We start from the raw sequence: 13,908 nt of genomic DNA on the forward strand, positions 1-13,908 counted from the left end.
AAATATTGCAGATTATTAAAGATGGAAAATGAGCAGAAAAATGCCGTAATAGTCAGAGCAGTAGAGTTGGAAGGCTCCTCTGTAGCCTCATCCAACACACCTGCTCAGAGCAGGCTGCCAGGTCTGAGTCCACTTGCATTTTGACTATCTCCAAGGGCAGAGACTCCACAACCTCTCTGGGCAACCTGCTCCAGTGTTTGACATACTCACAATGAAAAGCTTTTTCTTATATCTAAATGGAATTGTATTGTAAAGACTGGACCGATCTAAACAGGCACGTGCTTGTTAAATAATAACGGTAACCTTCTTCCTTAAGAGAAAAATACCTCTCTCTTGCTTGCAATTTTGAAGCCTCTGAAATTTGCAGTTTTGCTAAAACGTCAAACGAACCAGCCATAACAACAGAATGCATGAGGAACAGACGGTGAAAAACAAGATTCCTGATTGCGGCTGTGTCTGTTCTTCCTAACTTCTCTACTTTTTAAAATAAGTAAATTCATAGAGCATGCTGGAGAGTTGTCTCCCAGTTAAGTACTCCATTGCTGTGACTCAATGCTAGTGGAACCTCCAGTGTATGAGCAGAAGAGGCTTAAATACTCAAAAACACGTTAAATACAAACACACCATCACAGGGTTCTAGGGATGGCTCAAGGATCATACATCAAGCATATTCAAGTTCAGTGATTTTTTTTTTTTTTGTTCCCTGCCAACATTTCATCCCAGCCTGGGCTTCAAGACTGAAGCTTGTTTTTTTCTTGCCCTTCACATCTCAGGCTAAGTACACTCAGTGGAACAACGCTTCTGCAGCACCATTTCCTAGGCAGAATGCAAGTAAACTTGTTACTGTCAAGCAGTTTGCACGTGTTAAATTTCTCACTCACTCCGTCAGGTATACTTTCACAGAACCCCATGACTAGCAGCTGTGCAACAAGTGTCCGCTGAGTTAGACCAGTAAAATTGATGTACCTCAGTTCAGACATCAGTTCCCCCCCGCCCTTGAAAAGGAAAAAAAAAAAAAGGATGGGGGGGGGTCGGGGGAAGCAATCCACCAAAACCACCACATAGGTATTTTCAAACAGAATAATAACTTTGATGCATCAGGCAGGATAAAAACTGCAACTATGGGGGTATATAATGAATTTTTAATTTCCTTGGTAGTATGAAGTGTTAACAGTTTTGCCATGAACATTCACAGTAAGAAAAAGGATGAGTCAGAACAAAGCAATTACTCAACTTTTTTTTTCCAAGTAACATTTATTAATAAATTATCACTTTAAAAATGTTGAGTCATAAGGAAGGGGCTGTTGTCAGTAAACACACAATGAAAAAATTATTAAGATTTTATATTAAAGTATGACTAAAAAGGCTTTTAACATAGTGTTTAACCCAACCAAATTTAATATTAAAAACTTCAAAATTGCTAAAAGTGTTGCAATCTGTTCTATTTAACTTATAAAAACCTCATTTCAGTAGTCAATACTAAGCTATTTATTTATATAAACTTTAAACCCCATTCTTAATTTTCGTAAACAAAGCACCTAAGCATTTGAAAGAAAGAAGTTAGTTTACATCCCATTAAACTGCAGCACATGTGTGTGAAACCTCAGGCATGATCAGGCATGGAGCATAATTAGGCACAGAACAAGACAGTTTCCACAGCCAGCTGCTGAATACACTTACATTGCCAAAGGTCCTCTTTATTTGTACTAATTCCATTATCATTTATAGCTGAAAATTTAATAAATCCTCCATGCAGAAGATTTCAGAGAGAAAAAGGAGTCATATTACACAGATCTGTGAAGCTTCTGAGGGCTTTGAGCAGTGCATGATTTTGAAAGAGTTATGACTTCTTTATCTCTTCAAGAATTTTCAGCAGCTTCTTCAGAACCATTTAACTTTGGCAGATACTGGGCTTGTCAAAGAGCATGACAACACATCAGAAGAGAAGTTTTCAGTCTGCTATTGGAACACTGAGGTACGCTGTAATTTGTTATTAAGTGCCAGTCAAATAAATATTGAAGATGGTGCACAAGATCATCTTCCTCTGAGACTGTCAGTTCAAGCTTAGGTGAAGAAAGTCAAGAGAGGCAACTATTAACATGGGAAAACTGTTTCTAATTTCTGTTTTCTTAAGGAAGTTGCAAACAAGGTGGTTATCTTACCCGTATTGACTGGCACCACGGTCAGCCTGCATGAACAGCAACAACTGACACTTAGGCTGTAAATTTGTCGGCTGCTGCGTCTTGCAAACAGAAGTTTAAAAACACTCGGTATAAATTACGGGAAGCAGTGAATTTGCAGCAAGCCTTTGTTAACTGCCCATACAGATTCACAACTGTCTTAATTAGCATACTTCCAAAGTAAATCTAGCTAAACTCGATTTAATCTGGTAAATCTTCCTGAGCTGATGTGCCCCAAACTAGCTGTAAATGTCTAGAGGTGACCTTCAGACAACATTGAGGCACTCAGGTGAAGCCCTGCAGGAAAGCCTGTGTGGTCGTTGCCCAGCATGTGCTTATTCGGTTGTTTTCTCCAGGGCTCTTGAACTTGTACTGACTATAGGAATGACATTCATTTAAAGAATAGAAAAAATGTTTTAACGACTACCTGGTATTAGCACTAAGTGAACTCAGTAGTTTCCTGTTGTTGCCTTCTCCAATTTTCTTTGGTGTAAAGTGTTAGCATTACAGCTATACAAATTTTCTATGCCTAATCCCCCTCGATTTGCAGTTTCCTGAAAAAAGGAAAGTATCAAACAAACTCAAACTCTTCTAAATGCAAACTAATGATTTAAACTATTTTTCCTTTTCCAAGTCTTTAAAAGCTAAACCAAATTAAGATTAAACAAGTTAAACACATGCATTGGCCTTAACTAACACAGGCACTACTAGCACTATTCAAAACCTGTTGTTTTGTCCATCAATTGCAAAGAATTTTCAAAAATAGTTTAAAAAAAATTAAAATAGTAGTATGATGTAGAGACAAAAACTAAAAAAAAAAAAAACACCACACCAACCAACCAACTCAAACAAAAAACCCTGTCCTGTCTTCCCTTGTCCCTTTAAACTGATGCACAGCCAAATGCAGACCACAAATACAGGGCAGGAGAAGAACCAGGCCAGAGTTAACATTTCACTCCACGCCCTCAAACAGCACTTCTTGAGCAAAAACACTCTTGCCTTTTGGACCATCTTGTTTGTCAACTATTCCAGTAGCTGCACTTAAGTTTCCAGGACCGCTGTGTAAGTATCTCCCCCCTTTTATTTTTTTGGAAACAGTTCATTATGTATATAATCCGAAGACTTGCATCAAAGCTTAACATTTTTCACAATTAAGGCATAAGCCAGTGATACTGCGGGGGAAGGGAAGCTCACAACTCTAAGCTAAATTTGCCCTGTTACCTATTTTATGGCTTACAGTGTACAGAGATTAACATACATGCTGTTTATTCAATTACTTGTAGTAATGGAACGATATTTTCATTCTTTAGTTGCTACAGTTACATTACTACCAATCTTTGCATTCAAAATCTGGAAAGGAGTCCTATGAAGGGTACTGTACTTTTTGTTTAATGAAACTTGACTAGTCTTAATCAAAATTAAGAAAACATTTCATGTATTGAACTGATATGAGCAAGAAACTTCTATAAAAATATACTGTATAAAAACACATTTGGAAAATTGCATAGAAAATATCATTTTATTTGAATTGAAATAAGGCACAGTTTTACTATCTTTAGTTTGACTGTAAAAATGCAAGTCTATTTTGATTACTTTTATGTTATTAACAATATTTTCCATAAAAATACAGGTGTGGGAGTAAAAAACCCTTTTACACAGAATAGGAAATACTCTATTGTAAAACATCACCAAATTTACTAGAATTCATTTGTAGAAAATTTGAATACTATTTTAAAATCAAGATCCTACATGTTATTGTCCTCCAGGCTGTTCACTGGCTGATGCTGTGCTTTCTTCATTTCCTGTATAATCCAGGTGTTCCATCATCTAAACGTAAAAGGAAAACAAGAAAAAAGAGAAGTGGCTCTTTATAAAGAAATATTGCTTTACCCCATTGGTCCAAAGTATTTGTTAGCTAAGAGAAATATAATTAAACATGTGTTAGAATGCATTTTAGCAGCACACAGATAGGAAGTCCTCTATAGATCAGAAAAGTATTCAAGCTAAATAATCAAAGCTCTCTTAGGTAATGCTTTGCACTACGAAAGCATTCTTCAACCAAGGATCCAAGTCCTCTACAAGAAATTAAACTTACAAGTCAAAAGTGTATCAATTATTAAATACGGAGAACAAAAAACATGATTTGGGTTAAGCAAATTTTTTGAAGACACAGTTTGGGGAACTGGAAATAGACCCTAGGATCCTACCTAACATTTACAGGCAGCAAGGAATAGCTCTAATAGAAAATAGCTTTCTCTTTTCATGACAGTAAAAGCTAGTATATTACAGTTAGTAAAAACTGACTGTATTGGCAATGTTTCTTCATAAATTTTCCTTTTGTTTTAAAAAGGATACAGGAAATGGAACTGTGAAGTCCCACAACAGAAGAGAATCTAACCCAGATGATTATATAGACTGATTTCCAGTTAATTAACTGATTAGGTCACCTGAACAACACAAGACAACGTTTTACTTTTCCTGACTAAAAAGCAGCCTGTTTCCCTATCCATTGCTGCATGCCTAGAGGGCAATGAAGGCTCTGGTTTCCTCCCTGGGACAAGAAGGCATTGAATAAATTACAGAAGTAAAAACACATTTGTTAGCATGGCAAACTGAGACCCATCAGTTTGAGGGTTTCAGAATTAAGCACAATTAACAAGAGGCCAAGGACTGGACAGTTTTGACAGCTGACAACCAGAGACAGAAGATACGGAAGTAGTAAAACTGATGCTGAAAAACAGAACGTGTCAAGGAGCAAAAACGCCCAGCGTGGCAGGACTATTAGGACAAGGGCATAATGCTTTCAGCATCAAAAAGCCGAAAACCCTACTTAGGTTCTTCCATAGCGGAATATTCTGCCTTGTAGTAAGAAGGCTCCCTGTCTCTGTAAAATAGCTGCTCACCACGTGGGTTCTAAGCTGGGCAGATTTCCACGCGATGAGGACACGGCTGCTCTCCTGTGTTAGTAGCAGCCGCGGGAGGATCCTTGGCACGACAAAGCCAGGCTACAACACTGTTGTGTCGTACACTCTTTAGTTTGGTATAATTCTACATATAGGGTAAAAAGAGCAGTTCCACTAACGCCTCTCTTCTTCTCTAGCCATGACCCACCTCTGTGCCATACCCTCTTTTACACCAAAGCAATTGTTTCACTGCAAGGTATACAAACGGAACTTGTTAATAGCAGGTTTGCTTAAACAAGCTGTTTCCCAGTCCAGACGCACCAACGCACTGTGCAGGAAGTTGCGATGGCTGTTCCAAAGCAAACAAGTCACTGGGACTTGCTAAGGCTTAGGAGAGCCTAGTGGCCACAGTATCAGACTAAAACCAGAAAAGGTCTTTTGCGTCCCTCCCTTCACGTGCCAGAATTAAGACAAGAAGAATTAGAGCAGGTATTAGTCTTGCCAAAACACCTGAGAAATGCGTTACACCAACAGCACACACTCAGTCCAGCACTGAATCCCAAACTTCCATGCTAATAACAATCTTGCGTTCAGTGTATCTGGAACTTTCCCCTGGTCCTCTGACCAAAAACCCACATCAAAAGTCACTCAAAGCAAAACACTCCCTGCAATTACGGAAGTCAAACTGTCATTTTGAATGACGATTGAAGTATTTGTTCCAGGAAAAAACAACAACGGAACACCTCCACACAGTACCACGTTACATCAAGTAATGCCATGTACCTTCATCTTGGGGAGGATCATGTAACAGCCGGCATAGAGCAGGTAGATTTTGTAAGCGTTTTTGTAAAATGTTTCCCTATTAAATTGACAAGATGCTTCCAGAAGGAAGAGTTAACACTATTTGCAACAATTCAGTGTATCCCAAAGTCAAAGATTCTTCTCTCAATCCTACAATGAGGTAAGTAGCACAAAATGTACTTATGCTGGAGGTACCACCAGTATTTAAATCTTGAAGGCTCTGCTTAATGTATCAGATTTTTAAGTTAACTTTAAAACCAAAATATCTCGTAGAGTATAAAGGGAGTTTGGGTTTTTTTTGATAGACATAAATGTTACAAGGCCAAAAAAACCCAAAGAACTGCTCCATCCCATTTCTAATCTCTCCACCACATAGAAGAACAGCCGACAGCTTGAAGTCAGGGACAACAGATGCATTTCTAGAAGTCTAAGACTGCATTAAGCAGCTTTTTCCACAAGTGTATCTTAGTTGTATGTTCTCTCAGGACAACCCCATCCTCAGCAGAAGCTGCAGGAATCTGAACAACAACCAGCAGCAAAATGAGGGCACCATGCTAAAATCCTGGACAAAGTTGTTTCAAGCCTCAAAAGAGCCATAGCAATCAGATTCTCCATTGTGGAGAACTGATGAACGTTTTTAAAGTGGAAGAGATTCAGAAGCTTTTCCCCCACATCTGAATTCCTGACAATTTTTAAGGAGAGGTGTGTCAAGATAGGTTAAACATAAATGTATTTTAGTTACAGAGCTATCTCCTAACATGGTGAACTAATAAAAACAAGCAAAAAAACCCAACCAAAACCCCCAAAAAACGTATACACAGCCAAACTCCAAATGGCAATACAAACTCCTACCTGTAAAAGAGCACAGAGTACCTATGCACACACTTGCCTGCAAGATTCACTCTGATGTTGCATCCACATTAATTCTTAAAAACTTATGCCTAAGATTAATTTGCAAGTATCTAAAAATGTAATTTAAAATTACAATACTAAACAGCAGATGCATGCTGTGTAACATGCCAATGACAAATCTGTTGATTTAGTATTTCAAAGATAAGAAATATCAGTGCTCAACACTTCAAATTGACAAACTCTAAAAAGTTGCAAGACTATTCTATCTAGAAGACTTCAAATTTACATTAGTCTGCTCAATTTTTCATGATGTTACTAAAATGATTTCACAGATTGTACTGATACAAAAAATAGTATTTTTTATTTAAATCAGTAACTAGGAAATAAGTATCAAATCAGTTTATCATGAAGGCATACATGAGGAGTATAAGCAATCCAGAAAACCTAGAAAAAACCTTTATTATACACTTCACAGCAGCAATACTGCCCATTTGGTGGTAGGAAAGGAGGTACATTACACTCTCATGAAATCCTTGTGCTTCAGTGAATAGTTAAAATGTTTTTCTGTACGGCAACTCTTACAGCTCAAGACTACTACATAAAAAAGCCACACACAGCATAACTAGAATTTAAGAGTACATCATTATGCAGAAACAGAACTGCACTCAGCTAAGAATTATGGGACCTCAGAGCTATCTTAGGGAGTCAAGTATTTCCCCTATGAAAAACTTTCCTCCTCAGAATGAGCACTAAAAGCTGGAGACTTCAACCCTGGGGCAGAAACTGAAAAACTGCTTTTAACAATCCTATCCAAGAACTTGAGTGCACACAGCAGGACAGAAGAATTTTAAGTTACAAAAATACTGTCTGGCCATCTGATTTTAAATGGCATTCAACCCCTCCCACTTCCTAACCTTCTCTTGGGTTTGTATCTAATTTCTTTATTTTTAAGGCTTCTTAATCAAGACGTAAATTGTTAAAGTACTCTTTATTAGAAGAAAGAGGCTAATGAGAAAAGTACTTTTTGGTTCAGAATTTAAGACACAGTCAGGCAGAGTTCATCTCAAGTTCTCTTCAGTATATAGGGCAGACAAGCTATGCTTTATAAATAGATGTCTAACTCTAGACTGACAACTATAATTCAAGATTATATTTAAATGCTTAAATTCTGCAAAAGTTGAAATTTGAAAGCTGGCATTGATCTCTCCATGCTGCGCTTGAGACGGTGGACAGTTAAAATAAATATTATCCATGTTAGCAGTCATGAGCTATAGCCTAGTAAGGTTAAACCTTCTTGCTGGTCTAGAAGCTGTGCAGCAGCAAGACCACAAAAGTCGGTCTGCATCCTTGCTCCCTATCCCACTGCAAGCACTGTAGACAGTACAGGATAAAGTATACTGTTGAGTAATAAGATGATAGAGGGACTGTAGACATGATTATTAAAGGCAGATTATAATGCTGAACATTATAGCAGAGGACAACAAAATTGTTGCTTAGCACTAAGCAGGTTTTCACATCAATGCAGTGGCACAGAAAAATTAGGTGAAGGACTTCCTCTGCTGTTACCTCGTTACCTGGAACTAACACCAATTCTAAATATTTGAAGACACTCCGAGGGATCTATATAGAGTAGAGAGGCATATAAAGCCTGCCTTCAGGCATAGGAATCATGGCTCTGTTGGTACCTTATATTAAGTTCTCCTGTACTCTTTTAAAGAAAGAAAGGAAGAAAAAAAAAAGCCTAAAACCAGATATATAGCTTGTCTTCACTTCTACCCTCTTCTATTGAATTACTCAGAAAAATTAAAAAGAAGATAGATGTAAAAAAGAATGAAAAGCAGCAGAGGGGAAAAAAGCTAAAAAAGAAACAGTAAGATGATTAATAAAGTTGCATTAAAAGAAGGCCATAATCACACCTTGTAGCAAAGGCGTCCTGGAGGAGTCCGATACCTAAATAAAATTCATTCCATTATTAAAATCATACATAACAAAAATAAGAAAACCCCAAACCTCAAAAAAGCTAACTAATGGACTATAAACAAACAGCAGCATTCATGAAGTTTGGTCACCTGATACACTGTACGTGCTCTTGTACTCCTACTCTCAGGACGCTTTGCTGTAACACGTCTGCAAGGTTTCTCTGTTCCCATGAGGACAAAGCAAGCCTCTACAGACGTTTGGTCACCCTTGCCAATGGGGCAGCTTTGCTTCAGTCCATATTACCATTGTTGTAGCAAAAAGTAGTCTTCTGTCACCTTTCTGTGTCTTTCCTCCTCAGAATGAGCACTAAAAGCTGGAGACTTCAACCCTGGGGCAGTGTGGGTTTTTTTTCCCATATTTGTTTATAAGTTCAGTAAGGAATGTTCAAAATACAGCTTTATGTGAGGAGGACAACATATAAGAAAGATCAACACTGCAGCATTCTGAGTACAACTTGAGTAACACCCTCTGAAAAAAACTTAACATAGAAGGAGTTAGTAAAGTTACACAGAGGTGTTCAATCACAGATGAGTCTCACTCAGGAGTGGTGGAGTGGGGGTGGAAATCAATATTTAAATTGTGCCAGAAATGAAGTCATCTGACCTCAAAACAAGCTGAAGTTCAGAGCAGTTTTAATCCTTCAAGAAACCAGTTGAAAGGACATGAAATAACTACTATGGCAACATAATTCTTCCAAGTATGAGTTTTTTATGAGAAGTTTTTGTCATTAAGAGAGCTGCCAGATTTACTTAGGCCAATCTTACTCAGAACTCAAGTGAGGAAAACAAATTGCAAATCTTTTTCCCCCAACAGATCCAGAGTTACTGGGCTTCATATATGCGACACTGTTTATTTTGGAATAGCAAACAGTGGCCAATTTATATACAAACGCATGGTAAGCCAAGTCCATTCTGACCTACAGAGAAACATTTCTTTTCACTGGACCTATGAAAGGAAAAGAGTTGGTTTTGTAGACAAAGAGACAGGGTATCTAGTTAAAGCTGAAGATATCCTAAGTAATTTCATACCTAGCCAACCTCCAGCTGAAGGAGGTGTAGAACATTAGTCAGATCTACACAAGGTAGCGTTTAGCTAACAATACTATAGGAGCTGTGTGCCTGCAGTTTTACAGTTAACAAGAATTACCACCGCCCTGACTTCCATGGATCCACTTAAACCTTGCAATCCAGAAGCTGAAACAGCAGGAGCTGCTTATCTACTTGACATGACCCACCTCCCCTGGCAATAGGCTATCCATTCTCTGAGCCAAGTTCAATCCAGCCTAGACACAGGTGATAGTTTCTGAATTCAAACAATATTGGACTTTAGGTCTTAAACAAAATCTAGAGTGATCTCAAGACTGGTCTGTCTTGCGATAAACGCCAGCTCACAAGGGCGACTGGCACGCTCGGTTACTACAGCAAGTCAAACCAGGGAGAACGTGCACCTGTAAACAGGCAGAGGCAGGCAGCTGGTAAGGACTTCTTAAGGGCTGCAATTCCTGGGTAGCGTGAGAGATAACCAGAGGGGAAATGCAGACCGCCCAAGGCGGCGCGCACAGAGTGTGCGCTGAGACAGAAAACAGTTACAGAATCGCACAGCTGTTTTGTTGCTGAATGCTCCATTTAAACCTGATGATGCAGGACACCAGTGACACATGGAAAGTTTCTAAAACTGTAGTTGATCACCAACTTTTTTGACCTGTCTCTTAATACAGGACTAGTGTAAATTGGAATCTGCATGCTTAGTTCAGTGACTCATGTTATACCACATCAAGATGATAGTTGAGGAATGTTAAAACATGAAAAAACATTTCAAAGAAACTGAAACAGAAGAAATGAGTTCTTCCCATGAGTACTGAACCAGCTATTTCATCTCCCTTAAGCTTCATTCTGCCATGTCAACTACTAGAATGAGATTTTCTAAGAGTAAAGATGATTTTTTCTTATTAGTTCCAGAAGATAACATGAAGACTAGCAAAAATTGGATTGCGGGTGATACATTATCAAGTACTTAGAGAAGCATATACTCAAAGGAATTAAAAACGAAACACTCAAGGCACCAGCCTACCTGGTAACTGGTTCCTTTCCAAAACTTCTTCATCTCTTTGCGCCTCCAAGCAACAAGCGAGCTAGTAATGAGTGTGCATGGTACAAGGTAGAGAAGGGCGGGTTGTCCCATCTTCATTAATGCCAAAACAATGAAAGTCAGCACCATACCAACGGCATAAGCTATAAAAAGATATTAATACATACGCAATCAAGAACAGGTGAATTTTTAAATTACGTCGCTAATTTAGTAAGCCAGAATTATTATTTTTTAAAGTAATATCTTCCTTGTTAATATAATCAAAGAAAAGAGGGACAATAAGTTGCTCTGTATTCACAAGCTTTCTCAAAGCAACTGACTGCTATAAAGAATGCTCACCTTAAACATGGGCCAGCACATGAAAGAGATTATGAAGAGATTCCTGAACACTGAACCTTTAACTGAAGAAAACTATCTAGTTGTGCCATTTGAAAAAGAGCTAGCATAAAGATTAACATTGCTGAAATATCACGATTTACCTATTGTACAGGAAATGTAGTACACAGAAGATGAACTTGTTTGAACATCAAATCTTCGACAATAGGCGACCAGAAGCCCTTGACGATGGAGAGGGGAAAAAAAAAAAGGATTAATGAAATATTTAGCCATTAATTTTTTTTCTCTCCAATTCTCCAAAACAAGCATATAAAGAATTTATATTAAGACTTCCCATTACTGTGTGTTATCTTTTTCCCATTAATTTCTGGAAAGCCAAGAACCACTTTAAGAAATCCTAGAGTAAATCCTGACAATCAAAATCATAATGGAAATATGAGCTAAGTAAGCTTGGTATTAAAAGGTTTTGGTTTTTTTAAGCAAGCTAATTAAATTGCGATATTTTCAATTCTGAAGGCACTAATACAGAAGAATAACAATCTAGTTTTAACACTTTTCTTCAGTAGGATTTTAATGCTCACTCTTAACGATCAGCAATTTTGCCTCAGTACAAATCACAGGAAAAGGGAGAGCACTCTGTTCACAAGATGGTGCTTTGTGCCTGACTGTGCCTTGAGTAATTTGCTCAAGACTCCAACTATGGCAAAACTCATCTCTTCAGAGAAAGATGGAAAAACTTGATAATACATTTTCCGTTACCTCACCTCTAATTAGGTAGTCTAGGATATGAAAATACTATTAAGTCACAGAACACTTGCTTTCTGTGAGATTTCAATAAGATTTAATTAATACTGACAACTGAATTTATCTATGGGACTTGTATTTACACACTACAGTGCAACAGAGAAGCAAAAACCCTTCACTACTTAAGTGCTTTGTAATGTACTAGGCTTTCTTATATTGTGGCTTTTGTTGTATTCTGCACTGACAGATGAAGGCAAACTGCTGCATTTGATTTAGTAATTACTTTGTAAAATAAACTCTAATATAAGTCAGTTGAGAATCAAAATCTAAATACTTAATCATAAGTTACAAATGCCAAAAAACATTTGCTCACCTGGGACAATAATGTCTCCAAAACCCAACAATGAAAATGGCATGTCACACAGTGTCGATGCAGAGTATTCAAGTCTAGGCACTCTAATAACCACAGGTAACTGTAAAACAGCATTTCAGAAGCCCACATAAATCTAATCTAAAGCATCTTGGTGTCTGGGATTTTTTTTTTTGTTTGCTTAAATTAATAAACTGTTGTAATATAATTAATTTATTGTTAATGCAGAACTTCAAAATAGGTAGAACCTAAAGTAAAAATCAGAAACCAACATAAAGAGTGGATAAAGCTTAAGGCAACGGGTAAGATGGAATTTCAGATTTACAAATAATATGCACACACCAAAAAAAGTTAAAACAACGTTTAACCATATAACGAGAATAACTAGTCTGGATTATTAACCTAACTATAGAGTATGGATCAGTGATATCCAGGCCCTGAAGAGAAATTTGGAAAGTCAGGTTTTCCCCAAAAGAATAGTCTTTTCAGAGGGAATAATTTAAAAATCCAGTATCTGAAATACAATTCTTACTTTCTCATGGGGAGCTGAGCGTTCAGTAGGGACTTCCACCAAGTTTCCATCATTCTAGGATCAAACCCAAGTCAACAGGTATTTAATACTTAAAAGAATATAGCAGAAGCTGGCTGTATTTTGTGAGAAAGTTATGCCGAAAAGCACACTATGAATTAGCTACAAGATGTCAGTATTTGTATGTTGCACATATTAAGACAACTATTCGTACCTTTTCACTGTTTCCAAAAGGACCAGCTGCAACTTCAACCATTATACTTGCTCCATTCTGAAATTAAGATTATTTTTCAAAAGTCAGTGGTTTAATATACCTAAGCATTCATACTACATTTACAAAAACTGCTTGTACTTCATCTTACAATTCAGGATTGGAAATATCCTGAATATCAAAAGGAATGCACTAGTATCGTACAGTATTACACCTTAATGTTTTGCATTAAAAACATGTAGGCCAGCCTAAAATAACTTTAAAAAAAAAAAAAAAAACAAATCCACTAGATGTAGCTGGAAGTTTAGATAAAAACATGTCAGCTTTTTCTGCCACGAGCTTTCTGCTTCGAAATAAAAGCAGGTACGTTTGCATACTTGCATACAGTTCATACTATGCTGCAAACAAGCACCATAGAAGGTACCAGAGCAGGTTCCAATATACGGGGTGTTGGAAGCAAAAGGAGGAAGATGACTGGAGGGCAGTAATTTCTCATCATCACCCTGTCACACAACTGGAGACAGCTTACTTCTGGCCATGGGATTGCTGAAAACTTAGTCATTTAACAACATTTATGGCACCTGCACAAGCATTATGCTCTACGACCCATACCAGATGAGAATTTAGGCCACTGCTGTCTTAAATGGGGAAAAAGAAAAGGAAGTCAGCATTTCTGCATCGAGAATAATGAAAACACTAATTTTATTGACAAAAATACTCCCTCAATGACCAGACATTTTTTGTTTTATTTTAGATAAAAATTCACAGACATACCTTTGTGATAAATGGTGTTATGAAGACAAAAAAAACATCATATAGAAGGAGAAGGCCTAGAAGTATCACGCAGGACTGGCAAAAAAAGAACCAAGTATTACCACAGGTTTTCAAGGGCTGCATAGTTAGATTCTGGTATC

General features: G+C 37.5%; 1 protein-coding gene across 4 annotated transcripts in view; it reads right to left on the bottom strand.

Moving 5' to 3' along the window:
• Positions 1-1,278: 1,278 nt before the first annotated feature.
• The window catches only part of SPPL2A (signal peptide peptidase like 2A), a 29,839-nt gene continuing 17,209 nt past the window's right edge, over positions 1,279-13,908 (bottom strand). Inside the window, exons 10-17 of one of the 4 annotated variants that reach the window (XM_086620659.1) lie at positions 13,769-13,843; positions 12,998-13,054; positions 12,787-12,840; positions 12,258-12,357; positions 11,284-11,361; positions 10,787-10,947; positions 8,653-8,686; positions 3,941-4,007 (exon numbers count right to left, since the gene is read on the bottom strand). In XM_086620659.1, the coding sequence (XP_086476785.1) occupies positions 3,976-4,007; positions 8,653-8,686; positions 10,787-10,947; positions 11,284-11,361; positions 12,258-12,357; positions 12,787-12,840; positions 12,998-13,054; positions 13,769-13,843 (591 nt within the window). In that variant the 3' untranslated portion in view covers positions 3,941-3,975. Of the gene's footprint in view, positions 4,008-8,650; positions 8,687-10,786; positions 10,948-11,283; positions 11,362-12,257; positions 12,358-12,786; positions 12,841-12,997; positions 13,055-13,768; positions 13,844-13,908 lie in introns of all 4 variants that reach the window. The other 3 variants (XM_086620660.1, XM_086620662.1, XM_086620661.1) reach the window with 3 other exon arrangements.

Source organism: Tauraco erythrolophus, chromosome 14 (assembly GCF_009769465.1).
Source record: "Tauraco erythrolophus isolate bTauEry1 chromosome 14, bTauEry1.pri, whole genome shotgun sequence".
Classification (NCBI taxonomy): domain Eukaryota; kingdom Metazoa; phylum Chordata; class Aves; order Musophagiformes; family Musophagidae; genus Tauraco; species Tauraco erythrolophus.